Source organism: Mesoplodon densirostris, chromosome 8, assembly GCF_025265405.1.
Source record: "Mesoplodon densirostris isolate mMesDen1 chromosome 8, mMesDen1 primary haplotype, whole genome shotgun sequence".
Lineage (NCBI taxonomy): Eukaryota > Metazoa > Chordata > Mammalia > Artiodactyla > Ziphiidae > Mesoplodon > Mesoplodon densirostris.
In genome coordinates, this window is record NC_082668.1 from 83,988,019 (window position 1) to 84,014,641 (window position 26,623).

At 39.6% G+C, this 26,623-nt stretch overlaps 1 protein-coding gene across 8 annotated transcripts in view; it reads right to left on the bottom strand.

The window, feature by feature from the left end:
• COBLL1 (cordon-bleu WH2 repeat protein like 1) overlaps positions 1-17,183 on the bottom strand; it is a 165,395-nt gene extending 148,212 nt beyond the window's left edge. For all 8 annotated transcript variants that reach the window (XM_060107025.1, XM_060107022.1, XM_060107021.1 and 5 more), the window contains exon 1: positions 16,941-17,183. In XM_060107025.1, coding sequence (XP_059963008.1) covers positions 16,941-17,005 — 65 coding nt within the window. In that variant the 5' untranslated portion in view covers positions 17,006-17,183. The remainder of the gene's footprint in view (positions 1-16,940) is intronic.
• Positions 17,184-26,623: the final 9,440 nt, after the last annotated feature.

Sequence of the window (26,623 nt, forward strand, 5' to 3'; positions counted from 1 at the left end):
ATGCCATCATGCTGCCATCAGATCCTCAAGTGGTACAATTTTACACTAGCTGGACAAATGTTCCTACCCACCTCCTCTGTACTAAAAGATACAGTCACAGCATTCCTAAGGGTGAAGGAGTCAGCAATTGGAGATTGCTCTTCTCTTATCAATAGCTAAAGTTAGTTTCTAGATTGCCACCTCATTCTACGGCATTTGTGGTAAAGTATAATGGCTCAATTTCTTGTTTATAGGAGGTGAAAGATCTTATTTTAATCTATGTGTAAAAAAAGTTCTCTTCAGTATATGACAGCCTATGATTAGAATGGTGTCTCATGTCCCAACTCCCTCTTTTAAATAATGATGTTCTTGTGTATGATATTACAATTGAAAATTTTCAGTCAGTGCATATCAGTCCTAACAAAATCAAAGAATTGCAGTTAGAGTTACTCTAATCTTATATCAGAGAAAAGTGAAATATTAAAAGCTAAGGCAATTCTCACAATAGTGAAGCGAGGAAACAGAATTACAATCACCTTGGTAGCATATTCCAAATCTCAGAGGGGGCATTTTTCTCCTTTAAAAGGGAATGTGATTCTCATTAAGATTAGTACCCATTTTGTATTCAACGTTCCAAGAACAACTTCGCTGCATCTGGCATGGGGAACTTCACAGGGGACTCGGGAAGAAAACCAACCCCATCACCCACTTCCTGGGATAGGAAAGTAAGAACAGGGCCCACCTCCTCACTCTGTGTTTTCCAATTAGTATAATAATGATGCCAGCATTACAAAAGGTTGTTTCCAACAAAGTAGGTAATACTTAAAATTAAAAAAAAAAAAAAAGAAAGAAATGCTTGGCATGCGCTGGTGTTACTTCCATACTTTCATTCTGTGCTATCATCTTCTTCCACCAAGGAGGAAACTGAGGGCCAGTGAAAGGAAAGAAAGTGCCTAAGCCAGTGAGTGGCAGAGCAGAGATTCGGTCTTCCGTTCAAGGTCTTCTGCTTCCAACTCCCTTCTACAACAGCTGCCTGTCAAGTGCTTATTCTGACTTCTGACTGGACCAGTTTTATTTGAAACCAAAATCAAATGCTGTTAGATGCCAGAGAGCCAAAATAAATGTTAAATGTACTGGTTCGCTGCATCAGACAACAGTAAGGTAGGCTGCTGAGTTAAGTGGAGAGTATCAGAGTCGCTTAAAATGCTTTATGGAATGCTCTATCACCTGCCCATGCATTAAATGATCACTTTTTAGAGGTTTTTTTCAGATGAATTCTGGCTTAGAATTTCATCCTATTTTGGAACAGTGTAAAATGCCAACTTGTTGCCAAAAGCATTCTTCGAAAAAAAAATGGATGAACTTGTTTTCCACTATGATATTCGCAGTTTGGGACCCATTTTGAAGTGTAACTCTCAAAAACACTGGGAGAAGGAGTACTCATTTCCTAGGTGCCTATTTGATGATGTAATTTCTTTCATTCATGATACCTCTAAATTCTCAGCCTCTTCGTTCATGAGCTGGAAGAATACACCCTCTATTTTTTGATCTTACTCTTCAGCTATTACTGTTCACATCAAAAGGCTAATTTCTTCTACCGACAGAAGAATTGAATCAAAATAGCAAGGCTCTTGACAATTTAGGCTTCAGTGTGTTGACACAAATGAGGAGAATTCTTATGTACTAATTAATCATATAATTAATGACTAATTGCTTTACTCCCAAAACCTGTAACTTATTCTGTAAATCAGCTATCATTATTCAAATAGGACTATTTAGGCTGCAAATAATAATACAGCACTTACGTCCTGTTATTCAATTCTACCCATGAAGGCCAAAGGTTTTCTTTGCTGGAAGTTTGAGATGGAAGTGTCATTACTCAGAATTTTCACTTGAACTACTAACAAAACACATATTTCTTTCATAAATACTACTGCAGGGATTAATGCTAAAAGAGAATCTCAAACGAAGAATAGAGTTTTATAGCAGAATACTGAGAGATTTACAACAGCACTTTTAAGGGTGTAGCCATTTGATGGGGTCTTAGCAATAATTCATTGACTGATGGCTGCAAAAATGAATGTTAACTATACTGTACACCTGTAACTTACATAATATTGTACATCAACTATATTTCAATTAAAAATATCATTGGAGGATTTCAAATAAAAAGATGAAGGTTAACTACTCAGTTTTTGTGTAACTAAGCTATACCACTCTAGTAGACAAATAATTTGCTGGTCTACATTCCCAACACTGACCTCTTGTTCAGGGTCACACAAATAATCCAAATAATACCCATCCACCCAATAACTGATCATTATGTGTCTAGGTATGTTCATGCATTAAACCCAACAGTACACCCAAGAACAATATTTAAGAATATGGTTTCACAAAGGAAACCATCTACAAAACAAAAAGACAATCTACTGAATGGGAGAATATATTTGCCAATGATATGACCAATAAGAGGTTAATATCCCACATGTATAAACAGTTCATACAACTCAACATCAAAAAAAAAAAAAAAACCCAAACAACACAATTTAAAAAATAGGCAGGAGACTTGAATAGACATTTTTCCAAAAAAGACATACAGATGGTCAACAGGCACATGAAAAGATGCTCAACATCATTAATCATCAGAGAAATGCAAATCAAAGCTGCAATGAGATATCACCTCACACCTACCAGAATGGCTACCATCAAAAAGACCATGAATAACAAACGTTTGTGAGGATGTGGAGAAAAGGGAACCCTTGTACACTGTTGGTGGGAATATAAATTGATGCAGCCACTGTGTAAAATAGTATGAAGTGTCCTTAAAACACTAAAAATAGAACTACCATATGATCCAGCAGTTCCACTCCTGGGTATGTAACAGAAGAAAATGAAAACATTAATTTGAAAAGATATATGCACCCCAATGTTCATAGCAGCATTATTTACAATTGCTAAGATATGGAAGCAGCAACTCAAGTGTCCATAAACAGATGAATGGATAAAGATGTGGTGTATATTTATATGTATATATATATGCATACATACACACACACACACAATGGAATACTACTCAGCCATAAAAAAATGAAATTTTGCTATTTGCAACAACATGGATGGACTTAGAAGCTACTATGCTTAGTGAAATAAGTCATACAGAGAAAGACAAATACTGTATGATATCACTTACGTGGAATCTAAAAAATAAAACTAGTGAATATAACAAAAAAGAAACAGACTCACAGATACAGAGAACAATCTAGTAGTTACCAGTGTGGAGAAGGAAGAGGGGGAGAGACAAGATAGGGGTAGGGGATTAAGAGGTACAAACTACTAAGCATAAAATAAATAAGGATATGTTGTACAGCACAGGGAATATAGCCAATATTTTATAATAACTATAAACGGAATATAACCTTTAAAAATTGTGAATCACTAAGTTGTACACCTGAAACTTATATGATATTGTAAATCAACTATACCTCAATTTTTAAAAAAGGTTAAAAAAAGGGAAAAAAAGAGGCAAACCAAGAGGAAAGAGAAATGAATAAAGTGCTATATGTTTTATGTCACATATAAGAATAATAGCATCCGCAAGGAACTATTGTCCAATATTTTTAGTAAGATTGAAATAATGTCGCAGTACATGATTAGTTAATAATTTATCTTCAGTCATTTAGTGATCATCAAGTGTGTGCTAAGAACCACATGGAATTAAGAAGTGTGTGGGGGGGGGCAGGGGAGAAAGAGAGAGAGATAAGGTTAACTCCAAGTTATTCAGCCAGAAGTGAATCTTTATGCCCATGAAAAGACAGGTACAAAATTGTTCATAGCAGCTTTGTTCCCAAGAGCTAAAAACTGTAAAAGGCCCGAATGTCTATAAATATTATAATATAAATATATACTTATATAATGGAATATTACACAGCAGTGAAAAAGAATGAACTACTGCTAACTTTAAAAAATGGATGGGGCTTCCCTGGTGGCACAGTGGTTGAGAGTCCGCCTGCCGATTCAGGGGACACGGGTTCGTCCCCTGGTCCGGGAAGATCCCACATGCCGCGGAGCGGTTAGGCCCATGAGCCATGGCCACTGAGCCTGCACGTCCGGAGCCTGTGCTCCGCAACGGGAGAGGCCACAGCAGTGAGAGGCCCGTGTACCGCAAAAAAAAATAAATAACTAAATAAAAAAGAATAAGCAAAACTAATCTATTGTGATGGAGGACAGAATAGTGATTACCTTTGGGAAGTACTGCTGAAGAGAGAGCAAGAGGGAGGACTCTAAGCTGCTAGAAGTATTCCTTTTTTTTTTTTTTTGCGCTACACAGGCCTCTCACTGCTGTGGCCTCTCCCATTGCGGGAGCACAGGCTCCGGACGCGCAGGCTCAGCGAACATGGCTCACGGGCCCAGCCGCTCCGCGGCATGTGGGATCTTCCTGGACCGAGGCACGAACCTGTGTGCCCTGCATTGGCAGGCGGACTCTCAACCACTGCGCCACCAGGGAAGCCCAGTATTCCATATTTTGATCTGATTGGTGATTACATGTTTACATATATATTAATACAAATTCATTGAGCTGTTTGATTTCTGCACTTTACGGTATCCAATTTTTTTAGTCCTATAAAAGTAAAAAAAAAAATCTCCACTTTTTAGGGTTTCACAATCTAGTTAATTTGATCAAACATATCGGGAATGAGTATTAGTACAATAGGTTGTACACTGCTTAAAGGATACTAAAATGATCACTTAATAACAGCAAAGGGGGAGGAGAGGGAGAAATAAATCCAAGTATCCATCAATAAGGGACTGGTTATATAAATTATGTTCATCCCTACAAAGACATAATACACAGCTATGAGGCAAAAATAGAGCCCGTTATGTAATAAAATGGAATAAAAACCAAGTTATATTATTAAGGGAAAAACAAGGTACAAAGTACCACCAACTGTGTATAAAAGAGTAAGAAGCAATATGCATCCACACACCCATTTGCTCCTGACTGTAAGGAGGTGCTCTGTCCAGTGGAGTAGCCACCCGCCACATGAGGCTTTTCAGCCCTGGAGATGTGGCTGATGTGACTAAGAAACTAAAATTTAAATTTTACGTAATTTATTTAAATTTCAAATCTGACATTGGGAAATATTTTTTCTGGTAAAGACAACTTCATCGTTTTGTAGAATTAGAAGCATGTTAACAACTGCATCGTATAATATATCATTTAAATTGATTTTTTTTTTTTTTGCGGTACGTGGGCCTCTCACTGTTGCGGCCTCTCCCGTTGCGGAGCACAGGCTCCGGACACGCAGGCTCAGTGGCCATGGCTCACGGGCCCAGCCGCTCCACGGCATGTGGGATCTTCCCAGACCAGGGCACGAACCCATGTCCCCCGCATCGGCAAGCGGACTCTCAACCACTGCGCCACCAGGGAAGCCCTTAAATTGAATTTTTAAATCTAGCTCCTAGAAAATTTAAAATTACATTTGTGGCTCACATTATATTTCCATTAGACAGCACTGGTACAGAGTATCCTATAAGGATTTGTAAAGACCGTAACATTGCCTCTGGGGAGAAAACCTGGTGAATAGGAAGGAAGGGATATATGGGGGAGATCTCTCACTATTTTGTCATTTTTCTCGTTTGAATTCTGTGCCATTTGAATATATTGTCTATTAGAAAAATAATGAACAAAATGATGTAACCTATAAAGGGAATAATTGTCATTGGCATAACTATCAATTCACTTTGGATGGAATCTCTCCCCTCAAAAAACATACATGGTACTTTTGAAGAGGTTATATACAGTTTGGGGCACAAAATGTTTTCTAATAACCTAAGATCACAGAAGTGCTTCACAAACTAATGGTACCAGAGTTACCAACTGAACATAAGAGATAAAGACTTCAAACCTCAAACTGCTAGTTTAGTGCCAGCACAGTCCAGCAATTTTGCACCACTGCCTCTTCTTCTGCGATCAGAGACTTCTGCTTTTCACTTTTCCATCATTGAATACATTTTGCCTGTTTTCCTGTTCCTTTCTTCACCTACATCCCCAAATAATAAAATTGTAATTATCTCTACATTTCCATTTAGCTCAGCATGCATCTACTTGGCTAACCAAAGAAGGAAAAATGCCAGGAAAATTCTCCCCTTCACACCCATGAAATTTAATTTTTTTCCATAAAACCATAGTGTAAAAACATAAGCAGATCACAAAGGGCTCAAGGAAAGGGAGTAATGAGTATTATATACACAGCTGAGATACACTTAATGTATTTAAATATAAAATTTAAAAATCCAAATTGCATACAAGGTATTACCATTTCTCCCAAATTTTCCCATTTTATTTTAAAAATAAACACTTTGAACATTTTTTCTGCATTGACATAGCCAATTTTAGAACTTTAAATGCATATGGCAATGAAAACTGTCTTGTTAGCAGTGTTCATTTTAAGCTGGTTGGTTCTCTAGGATTCAAGGAAGAAAAAAGCCTCCATTCTCAACTCCTAAAGGCTCCCCTCCTTCTCTCACATGCTCTCCTTCCACTTCCACAAGAAAGTCTGACACAGGGCTGCATAGGTGAGTATCATTCTGAGGAAATGTCCCCAGGGCCACAGAGATAATGTGTGCAACGCTCAGGCCCTGAGACGGGCCCTCACCAGTCACACAAATCACGTGCCAGAATGAACAATGATCACCATAGACAGAGGCTTTGACTAGGTTTGATTTGAGAGCATGGCATTCTAAATAACCTTTAACTAGTAAAACAAAATGGCTAAGTGCCAGAATTTTTTAAAATTGTTTCTTAAAAAAACCAAAACTGTTTATTGACCGGAAATCTTATGATATCCCCTGTGAAGAACAGGAAGTGGTAAACATGTCGACAATGAAATTCAATAGCTACCACTGTACTACTCCCTGCCTCCTACACTGTGTGGGTCTTCAGCCATAGCCCATCACTTCTGAGTGCTCCAAGGCTGCTCCTTTAAAACCAATGGTACTTGGGATATTTTTGTGTTCAATCCATTACAATTATCTGTGGAGTTCCAGAAACTTGGTCTCTACTTTGCCTCGGTTTTACAGTGATACAAGGAAATTGGGAATACCCCAAATCCATGCTATTCAAATATCCAATACTGCCAACTTCAACTTTTGATGTGCTTAATACCTGGAAGAATACGAAAATGATAGCAAATATTCATTCAACACCTTCAGGTAACTTTCAGAACTGCCACTAAATCGAGCTTGCATAATCTGCTTAGTGTCCTAATTATGAGTTAACTTAGTAACTATGAGTCACACAAAAATAAAAGTCCCAAAGTGTTGCACACCAAATATGTATATATACATATATATATGTATATATACATATGAAATGCTGAATTTGATTAGGAAACTCTGAAAATGCCTGTAAGTGTGTACATTCTGGGCTATATCGCTTATAAGCACTAAATTAGTTGGAAACACATTCCTAGGCTTCACAAAGTTACCACCACAAACTTCGGGACTACATTTTCTTAGCATCATCTAAGAGTGAATTTCCTGTGTATTTCTACATACATACAGGATCACAAACAGATGAACAGATGACATGAACTACTCTTAGACATTGCTCCTTTCAGACCAGACTGTATTTCAAAAATAATATATGGTAAACTAGAGTAAATTACAGGTTGGAATAGTTTCTAGATACAAAATTTGTCCTTTTTAAATGTAAGGGAAAAATCAGTATTATTTCCCCTTTCAGATCACTAGTGTGAAATATTTTTTATTGAAACGAAGTCACACCTAACTTTCCTAGGTGGGGGGAAGTTCATAGGTAATAAACTAACACAGTCAAACTTATCCTCTTTTAGAGGAAGAGAAAACTGAAGAAAGAAGACTGGTAGCCTAGGATCACAACCCAAAGTGTAAAAATTACTTTCTTTCCGCATGCCAACATTCTTTGCCACTTTCAGCTTTGCTCTCCTGAAGCAGAGCAAAAACAATTTTTGCTTTAAATTGAAGCATCTAATTGTTCTCTGGGAATGGGCACCTTATGTAGAAACAAAAGGTAGGAAGAAACCACTCTCATAACCTGGTAGGACACTTTGCTCAGTAGTTTTGCGGCCAATGACTAACCGAATCATGAACACCTGAGAATAATGAAACTGCCTCAGACCACGAAACACAGATGCTGTCCTGTAAGACAGGGACCCTGTCTCTTTCCTAATTCTCCTAGAGCAGGGATACTTGACTATCAGGCACAAAAAGAAGAGACAAAGAAAAGGTTGCTCCTCTCTCTGCCACTTCTACTTTGTGTATAACATGCATCCACTTTAGCACAAAGAAGATAAATCAATTCAGTGGCTCTTATAATTATCTTGACTACTGTGGACTCAATTGGTCTAGAAACTACAGCACATCCATCAGACATGGGAATGGCAAGGTGGCAGCCATTTTCAGGTTTAGCAACTCAATTTCCTGTCTTTCCAGCACGACTGAACTGATACATGACGTAGCAGCTGTTAACACTGGCTAGTCCCCTTGGGGTTATCTAATACTTCTTCACTTCCGTTTTTCCAGGGACAATAGCATGTGTGAATGTGTATGTAATAGCAGGTGTGCAGGTTAGAGAGACGGAAGTCCTCAAGGACTGGTGATAAATGGCCCACCTAGATTTGAGCATCTTAACTCTTATTTCCTTACAAATATATATTGGTGTAAGAACAGATGCTGCAATGGTAGGCTCAAAAGTGAAATGGTGTGTTTAATTTTTAAAAATACAACATGTTGGGCTTCCCTGGTGGCGCAGTGGTTGAGAGTCCGCCTGCCAATGCAGGGGGACACAGGTTTGTGCCCCGGTTCGGGAAGACCCCACATGCCACGGAGCGGCTGGGCCCGTGAGCCATGGCCGCTGAGCCTGCGCTCCGCAACGGGAGAGGCCACAACAGTGAGAGGCCCGCGTCCCGCAGAAAAAAAAAAAAAAAAAAAAAAATGCACACAAAGTAGTTCTAATCTCTCAAATTAATTACAGTGAGAAACAATGCGCTTTTTCCAATGATATTATCGTTTAAAAAATATATTCTGATCCCTTTGGCATTCAACCCTATTTAAAATCAAGCTACAGCCCACACAAGAAAATCAGAATCATTATTTTAAAAGCACAACCACATTTTGGACCCAAACTATTGTATCTCAGGTTCTTTTTCAACCCCACTTGAGAGGCTTGCCTCTGAACCACTTTGGTTATTTTGCAGAATCAAATCCCACCAAATATGGATGGCATTTTCACTCTTTTAATTCCATCCAAAGTAATTTTCTACAAGCCTGAGGCAATTACAAAGGAAAACCTCTGTCCTATTAACCCGTACTCTCTTTTATAAAGTGATTATTTATATTATCTCTAAAGTTCTGCTTTCAATGGAGGAGGGCATTCAATATGAAGGGAACAAGAGTACCTAAAGGAAATGAAAATGAGGCATTCAGAGGTCATTCTTTTTTTTTTTTTTAAAGAAGATGTTGGGGGTAGGAGTTTTAATTAATTTATTTATTTTTGCCGTGTTGCGTCCTCGTTTCTGTGCGAGGGCTTTCTCTAGTTGTGGCAAGCGGGGGCCACTCTTCATCGCGGTGCACAGGCCTCTCACTATGATGGCCTCTCTTGTTGCGGAGCACAGGCTCCAGACGCGCAGGCTCAGCGGCCATGGCTCATGGGCCCAGCCGCTCCGCGGCATGTGGGATCTTCCTGGACCAGGGCTCGAACCCGTATCCCCTGCATCGGCAGGCAGATTCTCAACCACTGCGCCACCAGGGAAGCCCCAGAGGTCACTCTTCTTCCTGCTCACCTAGCACCTCCATCCTCACTACCTCACAACCACAAACCTGAAAGTCTTGATGGGATTACATTTTTTTCTAGAGAGTAGAGGTTAAGAAAACAACTCAGTTCTGTAGTATACTGGGCTTCCCACCAAATTCCTGAAGGCCTGCCTCTGAACTGTAAGCCTGAGCTGAGCTATATAGCATGAAAAGGCACAGATATAATCAAGATATTGCCCAGTACAGGGCACCACACATACTGGGAACCCAAATATCTTCATTTATTCCCTATGAAACTTGGAAATTATGATCTTTGTAAAGATGTATAACTATTTAAAATAGGGTGAAAGTTACAAATAAGCTTTCTATGAGTTGAGCTTAAACTACTTCTCTTGCTATTGCATTCTTTGCTGTCGTAATGAGAGGACCACCTCAATTAAAGCATTTTCTTTGTCAAACTACTCCACAATTCAACTCCGCAGGTTTTTTTAATGTACAAAGTCAATAAATAGTTTTAACTTATTTAAATTTATAAACAGCAATGTGAACTTAAAGTATATGGCGGACAAAAACAAGCTCACTCTAGCATTTTTCTAAAGACTAGTCAGTCTTTGAGAGTCTTTTCTAAGGGATTCATTCCTCAGATATGAAGTTTGTGTGCAAAACTGAAGACATTTGGCCCTTTATAAATAGTCATGGGAAACTTCTTTCTCCCATACTTTTAGTTTGTTTTTACTGTAACAGATGGGAAAAAAATTTAGCAAAGTCATAAAAAAAAAAGGTCTTCTAATAACTGTCACCCTAATGTTAGAGCACTAAGAGCTTAAGGATATAAAATATCTTTAAGAGCAACAACAAAAACTCTTGCTGAAAATTATAAAGACAGTTTGCTTAATTCATAAAATAGGTATAGGCTGAAAAAAACTAGATAGGAATTCCTTCTACCTTTGGTCCAGCTTCTCCTAGGCACATTTGGTTCTAAACACCTTAATCATATAATAACCAAATGACCAAAAATGACCTCAGTCATTTTTCATGAAAGTGTCAGCACAAGTTTAGAACTTCTCTTTAAAATATATTCTGATATCAAATAAATGTTAAAGTTCTACATGGCTTGCCAACAAGCCAAGCCTAAGTCTTCACCTGGGGAAAAAAAAAATGACCACTAATCACCATTCTGCAAAATTTCTTACTATAAGAAATACCTTGCTTTATGCAAACAAAATATCATTTTGTTCTAATTTATATTGAAGTTCAATACTTATATGTACCCCCCCCTGCAGTAAATAGATTTTCAATTAAATAATCACTACTTCATTTACAAATTTCCTAGGTTGGCCCATGGGATCAGCAAACTTGTATATGGACAGAGAGCAAATATTTTTAGCTTACAGGCCATAATATCTCTGCCTGGACTACTCAACTATAATATGAAAGCAGCCATAAACAATATGCAAATGAGTGGGTATGGCTGTGTGCCAATAAAACCCTTTACAAAGACAGGTAAGGGCTTCCCTGGTGGCGCAGTGGTTGAGAGTCCGCCTGCCGATGCAGGGGACACGGGTTCGTGCCCGGGTCCGGGAAGATCCCACATGCCGTGGAGCGGCTGGGCCCGTGAGCCATGGCCGCTGAGCCTGCGCGTCCGGAGCCTGTGCCCCGCAACGGGAGAGGCCACAACAGTGAGAGGCCCGCCTATCGCAAAAAAAAAAAAAAAAAAAAAAAAAAATTACAAAGACAGATAGAGGATAAGGGGTTAATATCCAGAATATGAAGAAAATTCCTAAAACTCAACAACCAAAAAAAGCAAACCCAATTGAAACATAGGGAAAGGACTTAAATGGACATTTCTCAAAATAAGATATACAAATGGCCAATAAGCACATGATCTGATGCTCAACATCACTAATCATTAGGGAAATGCAAATCAAAACTACAATGAGATACCACCTCACACATATTAGGATGGCTGCTGTCAAAAAAAATAAAATAAAATAAAATAACAAGTGTTGGCACAGATGTGGAGAAACCAGAAGCCTTGTGCACTGTTTTGGGGAATGTAAAATGGTACAGCTGCTATGGAAAACAGTATAGCAGTCCCCAAAAAAATTAAAAATAGGATGACCATATGATCCAGCAATTCTACTTCAAAAGAATTGAAAGCAGGGTCCCAAAGAGATATGTGAACACCCATGTTCCCTAGCAGCATTATTCACAACAGCTAAAATACAGGAAGCAATCTGTGTCCATTGACAGATGAATGGATAAGCAAAATGTGAAATGCTATTCAGCCTCAAAGAGGAAGTAAATTCTGATATATGATACAACATGGATGAATTTTGTGGATATTATAATAAATGGAATAATCCAGTCACAAAAAGACAAAGACTGTTTGATTCCACTTATATGAGGTAACTAGAGTGGTCAAAAATCATACAGATAAAAAGTAGAACAGTGGATGCCAGGGGCTAGGGGGAGAGGAGAATGGGGAATTAGTGTTTAATGGGTACAGAGTTTCAGTTATGCAGGATGAAAAGAGTTCTGGAGATGGATGGTGATGACAGTTGCACAACAATGTTAATGTACTTAATACCACTGAACTGTACACTTAAAAATGGTTAACATGGTAAATTTTATGTAAATTATACCACAATTTAAAAAATTGGAGAAAAGAAAAAAAGACAAAGAGGTGGAGGGCCCATTTCAACCTTCTGGACACAGTTTGCTCAGCCAAAGTTTGCTGACCAATGAGCTAGGATACTGCATTTTAAGTCCTAAGCATATCCATAATATGTTTTTAAAGTTAATATCAAAGTACCACTTCTACACTAACAGCACCCTCCCCCTCCTTTTTCTTCCTGCATAGTTAGATAGTTCTTTTAAAGCTCTTAAGATCAGAATTTCTAGGCAATCTCCCAGTGCCTAGAAAAATGTGTTTTATATAAAATAAGGGCTCACAAGTTTTGACTAATTAATTACATAAGAGCAGTTGTCTCAATAACATAAAGCTTGGTATTTATTATTATATAAATACAACTGGCACTTCAATAATAAGGTTAGGTGATAATGTTATTAAATTATCCTCTAACACATTCAGAGGACATTAGACTTTGAACAAAATATCTAGCACTGTCTTAATAAACAATTTCATTTTTCTTATTTGGTCAAAAATCCTACTTTTGAAATTAAGCTATAATAATTTAATAGCTGCCTAAGAGCAAAAATAAGTACAGCTATGACATAATGTCATCTGACAAAATGGCTGTCAGTTTACTATGTTAAATTAAATCAACCTAAACACATGAAAATGTTAATTATGACTTGAAAGAAATAAGTTCCTTTTAAATGCTAGGCATTGGGGTTTTTTATATGCATTTGATTTTGTAGTTTTTTAAAATATACTATAAATATAATTTTAAGAAGAATCAAGACAATGCATCTATAAAGCCTCTTTAAATAATCCATTCAGTATAATCCATGGTAGCAAATATCCTGGGTAACAGGCCTAGTGATGAAGAGCACAGGTTTGGGTATCAGACCTTGTTTCTATTATCCTTGCATCCCTTAGTGTTGTATGGCCTTGAGTGTGTTAATTAAGCTCTCTGAGCCTCAGTTCCAAAATTACAAAATGGAGTTAACATACTTCCTCAAAAAGGAGTAAAAAAAAAAAAAATTTTTTTAAACAGTACCGTAGAGCACCTAAATGGAATCTTTCAAAAGGCAAAATAAAGCTGAAAGTTAGTCTTGAGTTACCTAAAAATGCTAAATAGCATCCTCCATTCCATTTATGGCTTCATCTCCTTCTCAGCTGGTGATACCGACTTAATCAATGGTTCTCAGATCTGGCTGCATATGAGAATCACCTAGCAGCATTTTAAAATTCTCCATGCCCTTGTCCCCTACCAGGCCAATTAAAATTAGAATAGGTAGGAGTGTGAGAGCATGGGTATTTGTTTTAAAGATACTCAGGTAATTATGTTGAAACCTCAGCTAAGGCATTCAACTTCTAAGTAGCCAGTAAATGTTAGCTAACAAGAACTCAGTTTATACAATCAGTACAACTTTAGAACCAATAATGCATCCAAATAAAAGCTTAAGAAAGCAGCTGCTAAATCATTTCTTAATTTTTACTATGCCTTCAATTAACTCCATAGTTACAATTCTGCAAAATTATAAAGAAATAGGCTTTTATACCTGAACCATGCCCGATAATTTGTTTCAGAATCAAAACACTAAGGTCCCTCAAAGCAAGGTCAACTACACTTTTGACATTTAAATTTCAAAGAGTTAAAAATATATATCTCGGGACTTCCCTGATGGCTCAGTGGTTAAGAATCCTCCTGCCAATGCAGGGGACACGGTTTGATTCCTGGTTGGGAAGACCCCACATGCCCCGGAGCAACTAAGCCCGTGCGCCACAACTACAGAAGCCCGCACGCCCTAGATCCCATGCTCTGCAACAAGAGAAGCCACCGCAATGAGAAGCCCATACACCTCAATGAAGAGGAGCCCCATTTCGCCGCAACTAGAGAAAGCCTGCGCGAAGCAACGAAGACCCAACGCGGCCAAAAAAAAAAAATTCTACCATTAAAAAAATGTAGGGGAGTTTTTTATGTGTGCATGTGTTTTGGCAAGTAAAAACACCAGCACTAGTAGTTCTAAAGATAATGTACTCAGCTGAAATTTATCTTATTGTGGTCTGGAAAAGATTAAAAGCAATTAGTGCACTGAACTAGGCAGTTAACATCCTGGGTTTTCCTTCAGGTTTTGCCACTAATTTGCTCTGGGTCTTCTGTAAAAATCACTATGTCTGTGCTTCAGATTCTCATTTGTAAAATAAGGAGGTGCACTAAATTTCTTTAAAATGACATGTTACAAGGATGTAAAACTTGGAAAATTACATACAGACAGCTTCTTTAGAGCAGTAATATCCAAGGATACGGTCGAAAGTAGGCCTCATAGGCTATTAATGAGTCATGATTTAATTAGTTTTATAGTGAAGAATTTACTTTCCAAACCTAACATTTTATTATAACATATTGATTGGGACTGCTCCCTGCCACATCCCAAAGCCTCATATCTAGGATAATTCTTGTTTCCCACAATTAAAGCCTTTTTAATGTTCTGGGGTTTTGAGAAAAAGAACAACACTAATGTTGAACAATGAATATTCAACAAATATTATATAATAGGCACTTGGGATATGCCAAAGGGACAAGACAGACAAGTGAAAGAAGACAAAGTAGAGAAGTAATTTTTTTTATGTTTATACATTTCAGATATTGTTAACGTCTCTGAATAATGCAAAGTAAAATGATACGGGGTGGGTATTTCAGATAAGATGTTGAAGCATTTTTCCACATGTCTCTCCTTAAATTTGGAGAGGGAGGGGCAAATTTCTAAAAAGTATTTTCCTCATATTTGAGAAATTAGATAAAGCAGTTTTGTACATTCTTTTGAAGCAAAGAATTTCGGTTTAACCTTTAAATCCTCAAAAGTAAAATCCAAAGTGTCTTACTATAGCTGTGCTTATCACTAGAAAGCTCTTTGCATTTCCTTCATGTCAGAGCCATCTGTTCTCACCTATTTTACTCACAAGTATTATATGATTTCTAAACACCCAAGTGTATTAGTGTATTTTGTGTATGTGCATATGCTGGGTTCTTTTTCTTTTCTTTTTTTAAATAGTACCTAATCTAATCCATTTTTAAATCCACCAGTCTAATACTATCTTATTTTGGGGTACCTGAACACATTTCAGTATTCCTGCAGCTCCATTTAGAGGCCCATGCTTTTATAATTAATATCTTCCTGCCAATGTATTTCTTTCCTCATACATCCTAATGTGATAATATATGAAAGAATATATGATAATATCTAAATAATGAAAAACCTGGGGAAAGAATAGAAACGGAAGTCAACAGAAGTACAGCTATTTGCAGAGGGGAGAAGATAACTAACTGGAACAAAATGAAAGAATTAATTCATACACTACATGTTTCCTCTACGTAAGCATTATACTAAATATCTTTTATATTAGTCATGTTGCTTTGAGACTTTTCCATGTTTCCTCTAGACATCTGCCAATGTTCGCATGGTCTCTGATGAATAAACATGCTGTGACTTGCTTCTAAGGAAACGTGTGTCATGTTCCAGGGAAAAACGACTTCTCTACTCTCAAATCAGGAAAACTGTACAAATCTCATTCATTAGCTACAAAGTCGCTTTTTCCTTAACGTTTCTTTTCTGAAATGTTCATATTCTCTTGAGTGCATTTCTGTGCTCGGATTAACTATCAGAAAAGAAACTGAGTTGGGGGAACACTTGTAGGAAAAAGTTACACTTCACCAAAGGGTTTTCCCACTTCAGGAGCTCAACTAGCGCCCATGTTAAGCCTTCACTGTTTACCAAGACGAAGGTTATTTTCAGGTTCTTCCCATCTCTTGCAGAACTACCTGTTCTCATTACTATTTACCCAAACGCTTAGCAAGGTGATTATTAGCATATCTGGCAGGAAGACGTGCTCCATTTAATATTAACTCACCATGTGACAGCCCCTTCCACTCCAATCTCTCCTAAACATGTGAGGATAAGAAGAAAAGTAATCATGTTGGCGGTCTGACTCTGCGCTAGGCTCTGGCACTAGCAATTGGCCACAATCAGAGGCGCGCACCCGGCCGTGTCCCGGAACTGTCATGCGGGCTGACAGCTGGCACACCTTCCTGTCGCCCTCCACCCTCTCGCAGAAAGCCCCTTCCTTACATTCACCTTGACACTGCTCACCTGCTGGGCCTCAGCCCCCGGCCAAGGAAACTGTTTTCCCCTTCCCAGGAGCTCACTAACAGGTATCGTCCGCCGCTCGCCCAGAGCCCCAACAAGGGGCCCTTTGTTACCATTTTTGCTCCCGGACTCCTTACCCAATTCCTGGCATTCAGCTGCCCTTCAGCAACTCAGAGCAGCCCCGGTAGGAAAGCAATCAAAAACTACCCGAGCCCCCATCCCGGGCGGCCTCCTACGAGGCCGGGAGGAAGCAGCCTCGTCGTCCGCGTATCCGGCGGCGGGTGAATCTGGCCGCCAGCGGGGTGGCGACCTGCCAGCCAGGTGACCGGGTGGAGGCCCGGCTGCCCTCGCCCTCCCCAGTGAGCGGCGGTGGAGCGGCGCTAGAGGCTTACCCTGCGGGGGTCGCCGGCGGGAGCGCCGCCGGGACGTCCTGCGCGCGCTGGGCTCGGCCGTCCATCGCCCTGCGGGGCGCTGCGCGGGCTCCGGCTCCGAGGCGGCGCGTCACTGCTGGAGTGGGAGAGGCCGGCGGGTCAGGGCGGGACGCACGCTTTCCCGAGGCCTGAACGGGGCTGGCCGCGCGTCAAGAGCCCGCCCGAGCCGCCCCCAGCCCTGGACCAGCCCGCCCGCCTCCCGGGTGCGCTTCCACCTGCGGGCCCGGCTCCCAGCCCGCGGGCAGCGCCGCCGGCGGGTCTAGCGGCTGCCGGGAGCCGCGGCGGCTGGAGGCGGCGCTGCAGCCCCCGCCCCGTGGGGGTACTGGGTAGCCATTTGGCGCCTCTTGGGGAGGGAGCGGAGCTACCCAGGCTGGAAGGAGGAGCGGGGCGAGGGGCGAGGGGCGAGGCGCACAGGCACGACCGCCAAGGCGGCAGCGCGATCCCGGGCTTCTCAAACAAAACGCCCTGGGAAAACTTTTCGCAAAGAAAAGTTGGGAGGGCTCCTTTCTCTTTTCCTACCCAGGGCTCCTACTTTCTTTTCAAAAGGAAACAGTGGCTGCCTGTTCTCTCCCGCGGCTTCCTCTCCCACTCTTCCCTCCCCCGGCCCGCGCGCTCGTATTCGGCTCTCAAGCCGGGACTGGGAGGAAAGGGAAAGCGGCAGCCTCTCCGCGAGCTCAGCCCAGCGCCTCCCCTACCCCGCGGGCGGGTGCCGGGCGCGATGGAGCCTCTCCCCGGGCCGGCTGACTCACCCTGCCCCATTTCCCTCCCCGGAGCCCGGGAGCTCGCAGCTGTCTCCGCCGGACCTCCACCCAGAAGTGGCGACGGGGCTCGGCAGCATCGGAGCGAGACAGGCAGCGAGCCGGAGAGAGAAACGGGGCGGGGGTGGGCGAGCACCGAGTGGTAATTTCCTTCCCCCGGGGCTTCGGGGCTTTGGGGTCTAGCTGCGGAAGCCGAACGGAAAGGAGGCTCCCGCGCAGCGTGTTCCCATTCCCACCGCTAGGGCGTCGCTTCGGGAAGCCCTGCGCTCCCCAGCCATACAGGTGGGGAGGAAGGGAGGGTACCTGCCCTGCGAGAAGCGGAGGGGAGGACCCGGGCGTCGCGGAAGTGCCGGGAGAAACTGGCGGAACGGGGCCTGCAGCTTGCCCTCCCTGCAGTCTGACCTTCCCCGTCCAGGGTGCATCCCTTCCCCCAACCTGACCTCTAATGTTGCTATTCCGTTAAAAGCATACCTGTGACACTGTGATCTTTCTAATTGGTGGCAGGTTTAAGGTTGCCCTGTCTTCAGACGTATATGTCTTTCTTTCTTTCTTTTTTTTAAGCCTGTAAGAGCTGTGACCAGACAATATTATGTCTGATGACAGCAGTAAACTAGGAATCGAATGATAGGTTTTATACACCTCTTGAAAGTTTTACGGGAAGAAAGGAATCCCTTAGATACAACCATGTACTCATTTATACGTTTTAGTTCCCACGTGCACGCTCTTTACGTGATTCTTTACACCTGACAAGCAGGTATATTTGCATACCTTTATTATACGTGCCAATTGTTGTAAGGTGCAAGCCATTGTTGATGGGTCTAAAAGCTTGCGTTCAGAAAAACTAACATGAAATTAATTAAGAAATTAACTTTACGGTTTAAAAATTAAAATATTTCAATAAACTGTAGTAGAGAGGTTAAGTGAAAGAGCGTCCTAAAAGAGGCTCTACTGTGGTATTAGCATCATGTAACACATATGTGTTAGCCCCTTCAACCAGTTGATAGAATAATATTTGGTAGGTGGTAAAAATTAAATTGATACTTAGGACCAATGCTTGACTAAATGCTCTTTAAGGTATATATCCATTGTAGCAACCAAAAAGATTGCTAAAACGAAGTAACATACTAAATACTTAGTAATATGCCGTTTGTCTCTTATGGACAGACATCAGTATTTATTCCTTCCTGTGCATAATATATGCCTTTCAGTGTATCTCTACGTATGAAAAGAAAAAAAGGTAGCTTATTTGGATTACAATATCAGAACCATTTATGAAAAACTTGCTTTTTAATATTTTACTTAATATTAATCAGATCAGTTCATTTAAATCCATCTGGATTTTAGTCTAAACACAGTTTAAACAATTTCATGAATCAGTTATGCCTCTGAATGACTAGCTTTTACAGTTGCTCACACAGACAATAATGTAAATATTGAGTAATAGTGAAACTAAAAGTCTGTAGCTTTCAATCACCAGATGAAGATTACACTTTAGTTTCAGCCTTAATTTATGGCATGCTAGTAATTTTATTAACTCCATTAGTCTAATCTGACCACAAAACCCTAGCATAACATTTCATAACTGCTGAAGGCATTTGGAGTGCTTACCCATTTTTTCTGTCCTCTTTCTGGTTTTAGGTGTAGGGGAGGATTATACTCTCCACCCCACTGAAATTAGGTATCATGATGTAACTGGCTTTAGAAAGTAAATGTGAGCAGACATGAAATGTTTCATTTCCTGGTAGAATCACTTAAGGGCCAGTGCTGGATTTTCTATGCTCTCTTCCCTTGCTGCTGCAATCATGGAAGTTTATATTAAGATGGAGGTGGCACAGGACTGAAGGATCCTGGCATGCTGTACAATAGTACAATCCTGAGCACAGCTGTCCTGGAGAGCCCAGAACCTACAACAGAATCTGCATAAAGCAAGAAATAAACTTGTGTTGAGGTAAGCTTCTAAAATATTGGAGTGATTTGTTGTCCAGCATTACTTAGCCTACCTTAGATATAATTATATTTGACAACTTTCAGAATACCTAATAGGCTAGGCTTGATGTTCTCATACGGTAGGCACTAAACTATCCCCCCTGTAGTCTGCTGGTTACATAGTTCATTAGCAAAATAGTAATCAAAGTTGCTATAAATCTTTGTACGTGATAGTGGAAAACTATCGCCCCCCCACATCCATCCTTCCCTCTCCTTGTGATGACCTATTGCAAAATTGTCCAAGTTTCCAAGATTCTGCTCAATTACTCTCTATTCGGAAATCTCCCTTGCCCACTCCATCAAATCATTTTTAATGCATGTGCTTAAGTGTTATATCCTCTGGAAGACTTCCTGGACTGCACATGGAGAATTAGCCCTTCCTTTTCTTAGCCCCCTTTAGATTCTGCCAGGTGGGACCAGGCCCCATGACACTTTGTTTCAGTTACTCATTTACACAAGCAAAGAGTTGGAGTGCTTAAGGGGCCACATCTTATCCTTTGTGTCCTGCAAGGACAGAGCACAATACAGGAAGCTCTCCGCATATATATGTGGAATGAATTACGGAGTAAGGGAATCCTTAAGGACTCCACTCCTAGGGGACTTGTAAGAGGTGAGTGGGACCTCAAGTCGCAGAAACACTTTTCAGTTCAGAGGGACCAGTAGACCATTGTAAACAGAAAAGATTAAAGTTGAGTTTGTCCTAGTAGGGAGAGAAGACTTATTCTCCATAAGGTTACCTGATGGAGTTAGTTTCAAAATCACTACTGTCTATAAAATAAAAATATAAATTACACTTTTCATGGCTCTGTGTTTGGATTTATAATTGTATTATCAAGTTATACCTTTTATTTTTATAATCAAACATTCTAGAGATTAAAAGTACAGAAATAGTGCTTTCTGGTCAATTTCAATGAGCTTTTAACTCATCAGATTTTATACTTTGAAACTTGGACAATCATTGAACTTTTTTTCATAACAGACTTTTCAAGTAGATTATATATTCATGAATTAAATTTTATTTCAATAAAGGGAATATTTATTGAATGTCTGCAATACAAAGCATTGTGCTAGGGAAACAAAAGATGGCAAAGATATTGCCTCTGCCCTGGAGGGGCTCACAGACCACTGGGATCATCAGTAATATTTTTGTGGCACTCAACCAAATGAAAGTTAAAGGAAACTGGTCGATAACCTGTAGGAGTCTCTACTTCTCTCCCAAAGGATAAAGTTAAATGTATTTTCAGTCCTACTTATCAAAAGAAGAAATGCCTGAGTTTAATATGCTATGTCTCTTATAAATGGCACTATATTTCTATATCATCATATATATTTCTAGGCAAAGACTCTCTTATTAACATGCATACTTTCCAGGATAAAGGTAAGGCCTGGAGAAACGTGCACAGGCATGCAGATGTGTAAAATATTTAGTACAATGGGCATGCAGGAGGGCCAAGTTTTCAGTGCCCATCCAAGTTCTAAGCTGCAGATTCAGATATGTCAGCACCAAGTTGTCTAAAACCCACTTTCTCCTTCCCTCTTTTTTTTTTTTTTTTTTTTGCGGTACGCGGGCCTCTCACTGTTGTGGCCTCTCCCGTTGCGGAGCACAGGCTCCGGACGCGCAGGCTCAGCGGCCATGGCTCACGGGCCTAGCCTAGCCGCTCCGCGGCATGTGGGATCCTCCCGGACCCGGGCACGAACCTGCGTTCCCTGCGTCGGCAGGCAGACTCTCAACCACTGAGCCACCAGGGAAGCCCTCCTTCCCTCTTTAAGATGTCCTTTTGTCAAAGTGAATTTCTGTTTCTGGATTATGTAATCTGTTACTGGTTGGCAGTAAATTTCTTACTCATTGGAAGAGAATAAGCCCTTTTATGTCATTAAAAGTATCAGTGCAGTTAAAAATACCCTCGTGATTTAAAATTTAAACACCATTCAAATAACGGATATTTCCTCTTTAAAAAAAAAGGCTAAGGAGGAAATATCAATTCAAATATGCATCTATTTGACATAATACAATTAACAGACTCTTGATGTTTAGCATTTTAATATTGTCTATTAAATTATAACTCTAACTGGGCACTACATCTCTCCTTTTATAAGTCTTGAGCTTGGTAAACTCTTAATTGCTTGTCAGTTTCCATGTATCAAAATGTACAATTCTGAGCCAGGCAGCCACTGACTCTGGCTTTCCAGGCACAAAATCTAACAAGTCTCAGCACATTTCCTTCTGGCAAGGCTTGCCACCCCCTCACCTGCCTTTTCTCTTGGGAGGCTGAGCATGTGTATGATTAACTAAGTACCACAGTGGTTAAGAGCTCAGCCTCTGGAGCCAGGCAGATTTGAGTTCACATCCCTGGCTTGGCTACTTAGTATCTGGGTGACATTAGGAGAGTTACTGTTCCTGGTAAAGAAAAAAACACCAGTGCAGATAAAATCAATGTCCAGGGAGGGCAATGGAGATTCTTTTCTTAAGAATGTTACAAATGGGAGCCACCTGTGTCTTGGTTAAGGCTCCGTTTATGAAGCAGAAGTCTTCCTGCTCCAAGCTGAGAGTTCTGGCTTTTTGTGCTTTTGATGATCTTGATCAAGTGACTCAACTAGGGAATCTTCAATTTCCTTATCACTATAATGAGTCTATAAATATTCCATGGTCTTTGAGTTCTTTTTGTCTCTATCTATGCTGAGTAACCAAGCTCACTGTGTCAAAAACTATTGAATTTTTATATGTGGATGATTAATAACAAGACTTCACATTGTAACACCTGAAAAACGCTTTCCTTTACTGACTCTACCTTGAGCCTTTCAAGAGCCTGCAGAGTCAGTCCTATCCCTACTTTACAGTTCTGAGAACTGAAGCAAGTGACTTGCCCGAAGCTACAATACTAGTGAAGTAGCAAAACTAGGATCAAAAATTACTTCTTCTGGTTTCTATTTTTAAATTTTTTAGTGACACTACAGCTACCTTGCTGCAAGTATAGCACTTTAAAAAAAAGTTATACCACAGCAAATTAACGTTATTATATAAACAACATGTTGAACACCTTTTCCCATCTCTGAACTCTAGGTCAGCTAGGAAGGTACTGGCTACCTAAACCTGCCTTGTCCCAAAGGACCCATTTTAGTCTGGGGAGACTTTGAGATTGTGGATGTTTCCAGTTTCATCCAAGGAATATGAAGGTCTGGGACCAAAACACAAAAATTCAAGGATGATCAGAAATTCAGATGCATTCTGGAGTGAGCTACGCTTGACCAAACAAAGAACAAAGTTGCTATAAAATATAAAATCTAGTTATTAATAATCCATGTTCTCCTGTGGGATCACAGAACCACTCAAGACACTCTGAAAACTGTACAAAATGGGAGTAAGTTGAAATAAATCCCTCTGTTCTTATCAAAAGCCATCCTGTGAAAGATTTTCAGCTAAATTAATTATACTATGTATTTTCCTCTACTTACAAGAAAAAAAAATCTTTCTGGGAACATGAAAGGCAGCCAGACAAGGAAAAGAAATCACAAAATGTATATTTAGGATACTGATATTATGATAGAAAACACTCACTACTAAGCTCCATCTCGTGTATAGAGATTATCACACATATCAGGTATGTTTTTTTAAATTTCTTTGAACATTAATTATTGGCTATTTTAGCTATTTCACCCTGGTGACTGAAATAGAAGTGGAAAGATGATAGGAAAGCAGAAAAGGATGGAGTTATAAACTGACTGTATGTAAGTGAGTGTGTCAACTTTGAGCCTTTTTTTTTTAAGCTTATTTAGTAAAATGGAAAAAATAATACCTATTTCATTAACAGACTTAGCAGAATGTCTAGCATATAGAGGGCATGCAGAAGCAGCTCTAGCCATACTAGTCTAAGTCTGCAATTAAAAAAGGTACTAGAAGGAGCTTTGCAAATCACTGTTGACTGAAATAAAAATTTTTCTCCTGGGCTTATAGTATTATCAGACATCACAAGACAAGTAGGTAGAAGATAAGACTACTTGAGTTGGGCTTCCCTGGTGGTGCAGTGGTTGAGAGTACGCCTGCCTATGCAGGGGACTGGGGTTCGTGCCCCAGTCTGGGAGGATCCCACATGCCGCGGAGCGGCTGGGCTCGTGAGCCATGGCTGCTGAGTCTGCGCGTCCGGAGCCTGTGCTCCGCAACGGGAGAGGCCACAACAGTAAGAGGCCTGCGTACGAAAAAAAAAAAAAAAGACTACTTGAATAAAGTGATTTTCTTATTTGGTATGTTTTTCTATGATGACATATTTACAGGGATAATAATATATATTTTCTAGATCTTTACACTTTTTTGTTGTAATAAATAAAGTGGATGACTTTGGTCAGAAAGGAACAAATATTCTCATACAGAGATCTAGGAATGTTCTAAGTAAAAAAAGTTATTTTTGGAATAAAAAAACGTAAAAGTGGGATTAAGATATTCTTTCTGAGGGTGCTAATGAAAATGATATACAAATCATTTTTAACATCTTAATTCTCTGATACATAGGAACTATTTATTATAATCAGTGGCCTTTTCTTTGAATATTACTAAAACATAGTTTTACATTTGGCAAATGTAAGGCTACTTTTCTCTCTATATATTTTGATTTAAATTAAGTGTTGCCTCAATAGCTCTCGGCATGATTCTTAAGCATGTTATAAATTTTGCAATCTGTTAATGCATAGAATAAGATGAGCTATTGCTAACACTACTATTTCAACACCCAAGAGCTTCCTTCCAATTCTTTCTGAAATATCTCACCTTTTTCTTTTTTTCCCTAACGTTAGAGGAGGTTAAGGAATTTATGAGTAAGTTAGTAGAACATGGTAATGGTAGTTTTGGAATACAATCCTTCCATTTAAACTTTAAAGTCAAGTCAATTCAGTGAAGCTAGTAATTTTATAATTATCATAGTTTTATTAATGGGAGTTCATAATCCCATACCTGAAGGAAAATTTAGAAAATAATTAGTATGATATTCTACGTTACAAGGTTTGAATTATGAATAAATATTTTTAAAAAGTCTAACTGTAATAGATAGGGATCATACAATGTTAAATCTGAGAAAGACTTTAGAGATTGTCCACTCAAGCCACCCATTACATTTATTAGAAAACTGAGACATAAATAGGGCTGTCCGATTTTGCAGGATGCCCAGTTAAATTTGAATTTCAGATAAACGATAATTTTTGGCATACGTATGTCCTATGCAATATTTAATTATACTAAATAATTATTTGTTGTCCATTTGAAATTCCAATTTAACTGGGTATCCTATGTTTTATCCAGCAACCCTACCCACAGAAGTATCATAATTCTTTTTTTGTTTGTTTTCTTTTTTTTTTTTTTTGGCCATGCCACACAGCCTTCAGGATCTTAGTTCCCTGACCAGGGATTAAACCTGTGCCCCCTGCAGTGGAGTCCTAACCACTGGACCACCAGGGAATTCTATAATTCTTTTCAAACGGTATACAGTTGGGCTTCCCTGGTGGTGCAGTGGTTGAGAATCTGCCTGCTAATGCAGGGGACACGGGTTTGAGCCCTGGTCTGGGAAGACCCCATATGCTGCGGAGCAACTAGGTCCATGAGCCACAACTACTGAGCCTGTGCGTCTGGAGCCTGTGCTCCGCAAGGAGAGACCACGATAGTGAGAGGCCCGTGCACCGCGATGAAGAGTGGCCTCCGCTTGCCACAACTAGAGAAAGCCCAACACAGCAAAAATAAATGAATTAATTAATAAACTCCTACCCCCAACATCTTAAAAAAAAAAAAAGGGTATATAGTTAACTATACACTGATGAAGGAATAGAATCTGAACAATTAAGGGGTTTACAGAAAACTCTTACAAAGGATTAAGTTCTATAGTAAAATGTTTTAGAAAAGCAAAATAACCTTATGTCATAACCATAATTTTATAGGAAACTGAAAACAATCGAATCATTTAAAATGGAAATCTTCGAACCTATTGACTCTATTTATCAAGTTCTGAATTGCTTTATTCTCTTAGAATTTGAAAAGTGCTCACATTTAAAAATCAGAGTTTCTTTTTTTTCATTTTTGCTAAGACAAGAGTAGCTCAACTGGTCCTCACTGTTAACCAGAACCGAATACCACCTATTCCTCTAAGCATGTTTTCTGAATTTGTCTAGTCAATGATTAAAGTAATTTTTAAGTGTCATGAAATCTTAGTTATGAAAAACTAAGAATTAGAATAATTTAGTATCTTATAGCTCTAGTCCGATCTAAACTTGATGTTTTAGATTGTTATCCCTTATTTTATAATATATTTTTATCATCACAAGCTACCTTTATTCATTTTTGTGGGTAACTTATAACAAATCCAAGACTTAAATAGCACTGACATGCTGTATATTAACCAGCCTCAGCTACAGAGAGGTAGACAGGAGTGTCACATGGGGGCTTCCTGGAAACTGAGGCAGGGCTCTTGAGTTGCCTTATGTAGTGAGGGCATGTGCCCCAAAGTTCTTACTTAGGCTTCTCCATTTCTCCTTGAGTAAATTTATCCTGTTCATATAGATTTTTAATCACCTCACATAAGTGTTCAAAATTATCAACATAAAGTTGATAATATCCTATTTGTTTAGTCTTGAAAAAAACTGTAGTTAAGTTGCATTTTTTTCATTCCAGATGTGTTTATTTGTCTTCCCTCTTTCATTCTTGTTAATCTTGCCAGAGGTATGTCAGTTTTATAAGACTTCTAAAATAATCAACTTTTGGCTTTGTTGATCCCCATTGCCTATTTACTTCCAATTTATTTTTTCCAAAATTTTTAAATGTAATGCATTGCTCTGTGAAGTGGTTCCTGGGAAAAGGTCAAATTGGGGTTAGAAGTCAATTTATCAGGCATGTTATAGAGATGATACCTGCCCTGAGTGGGAAGT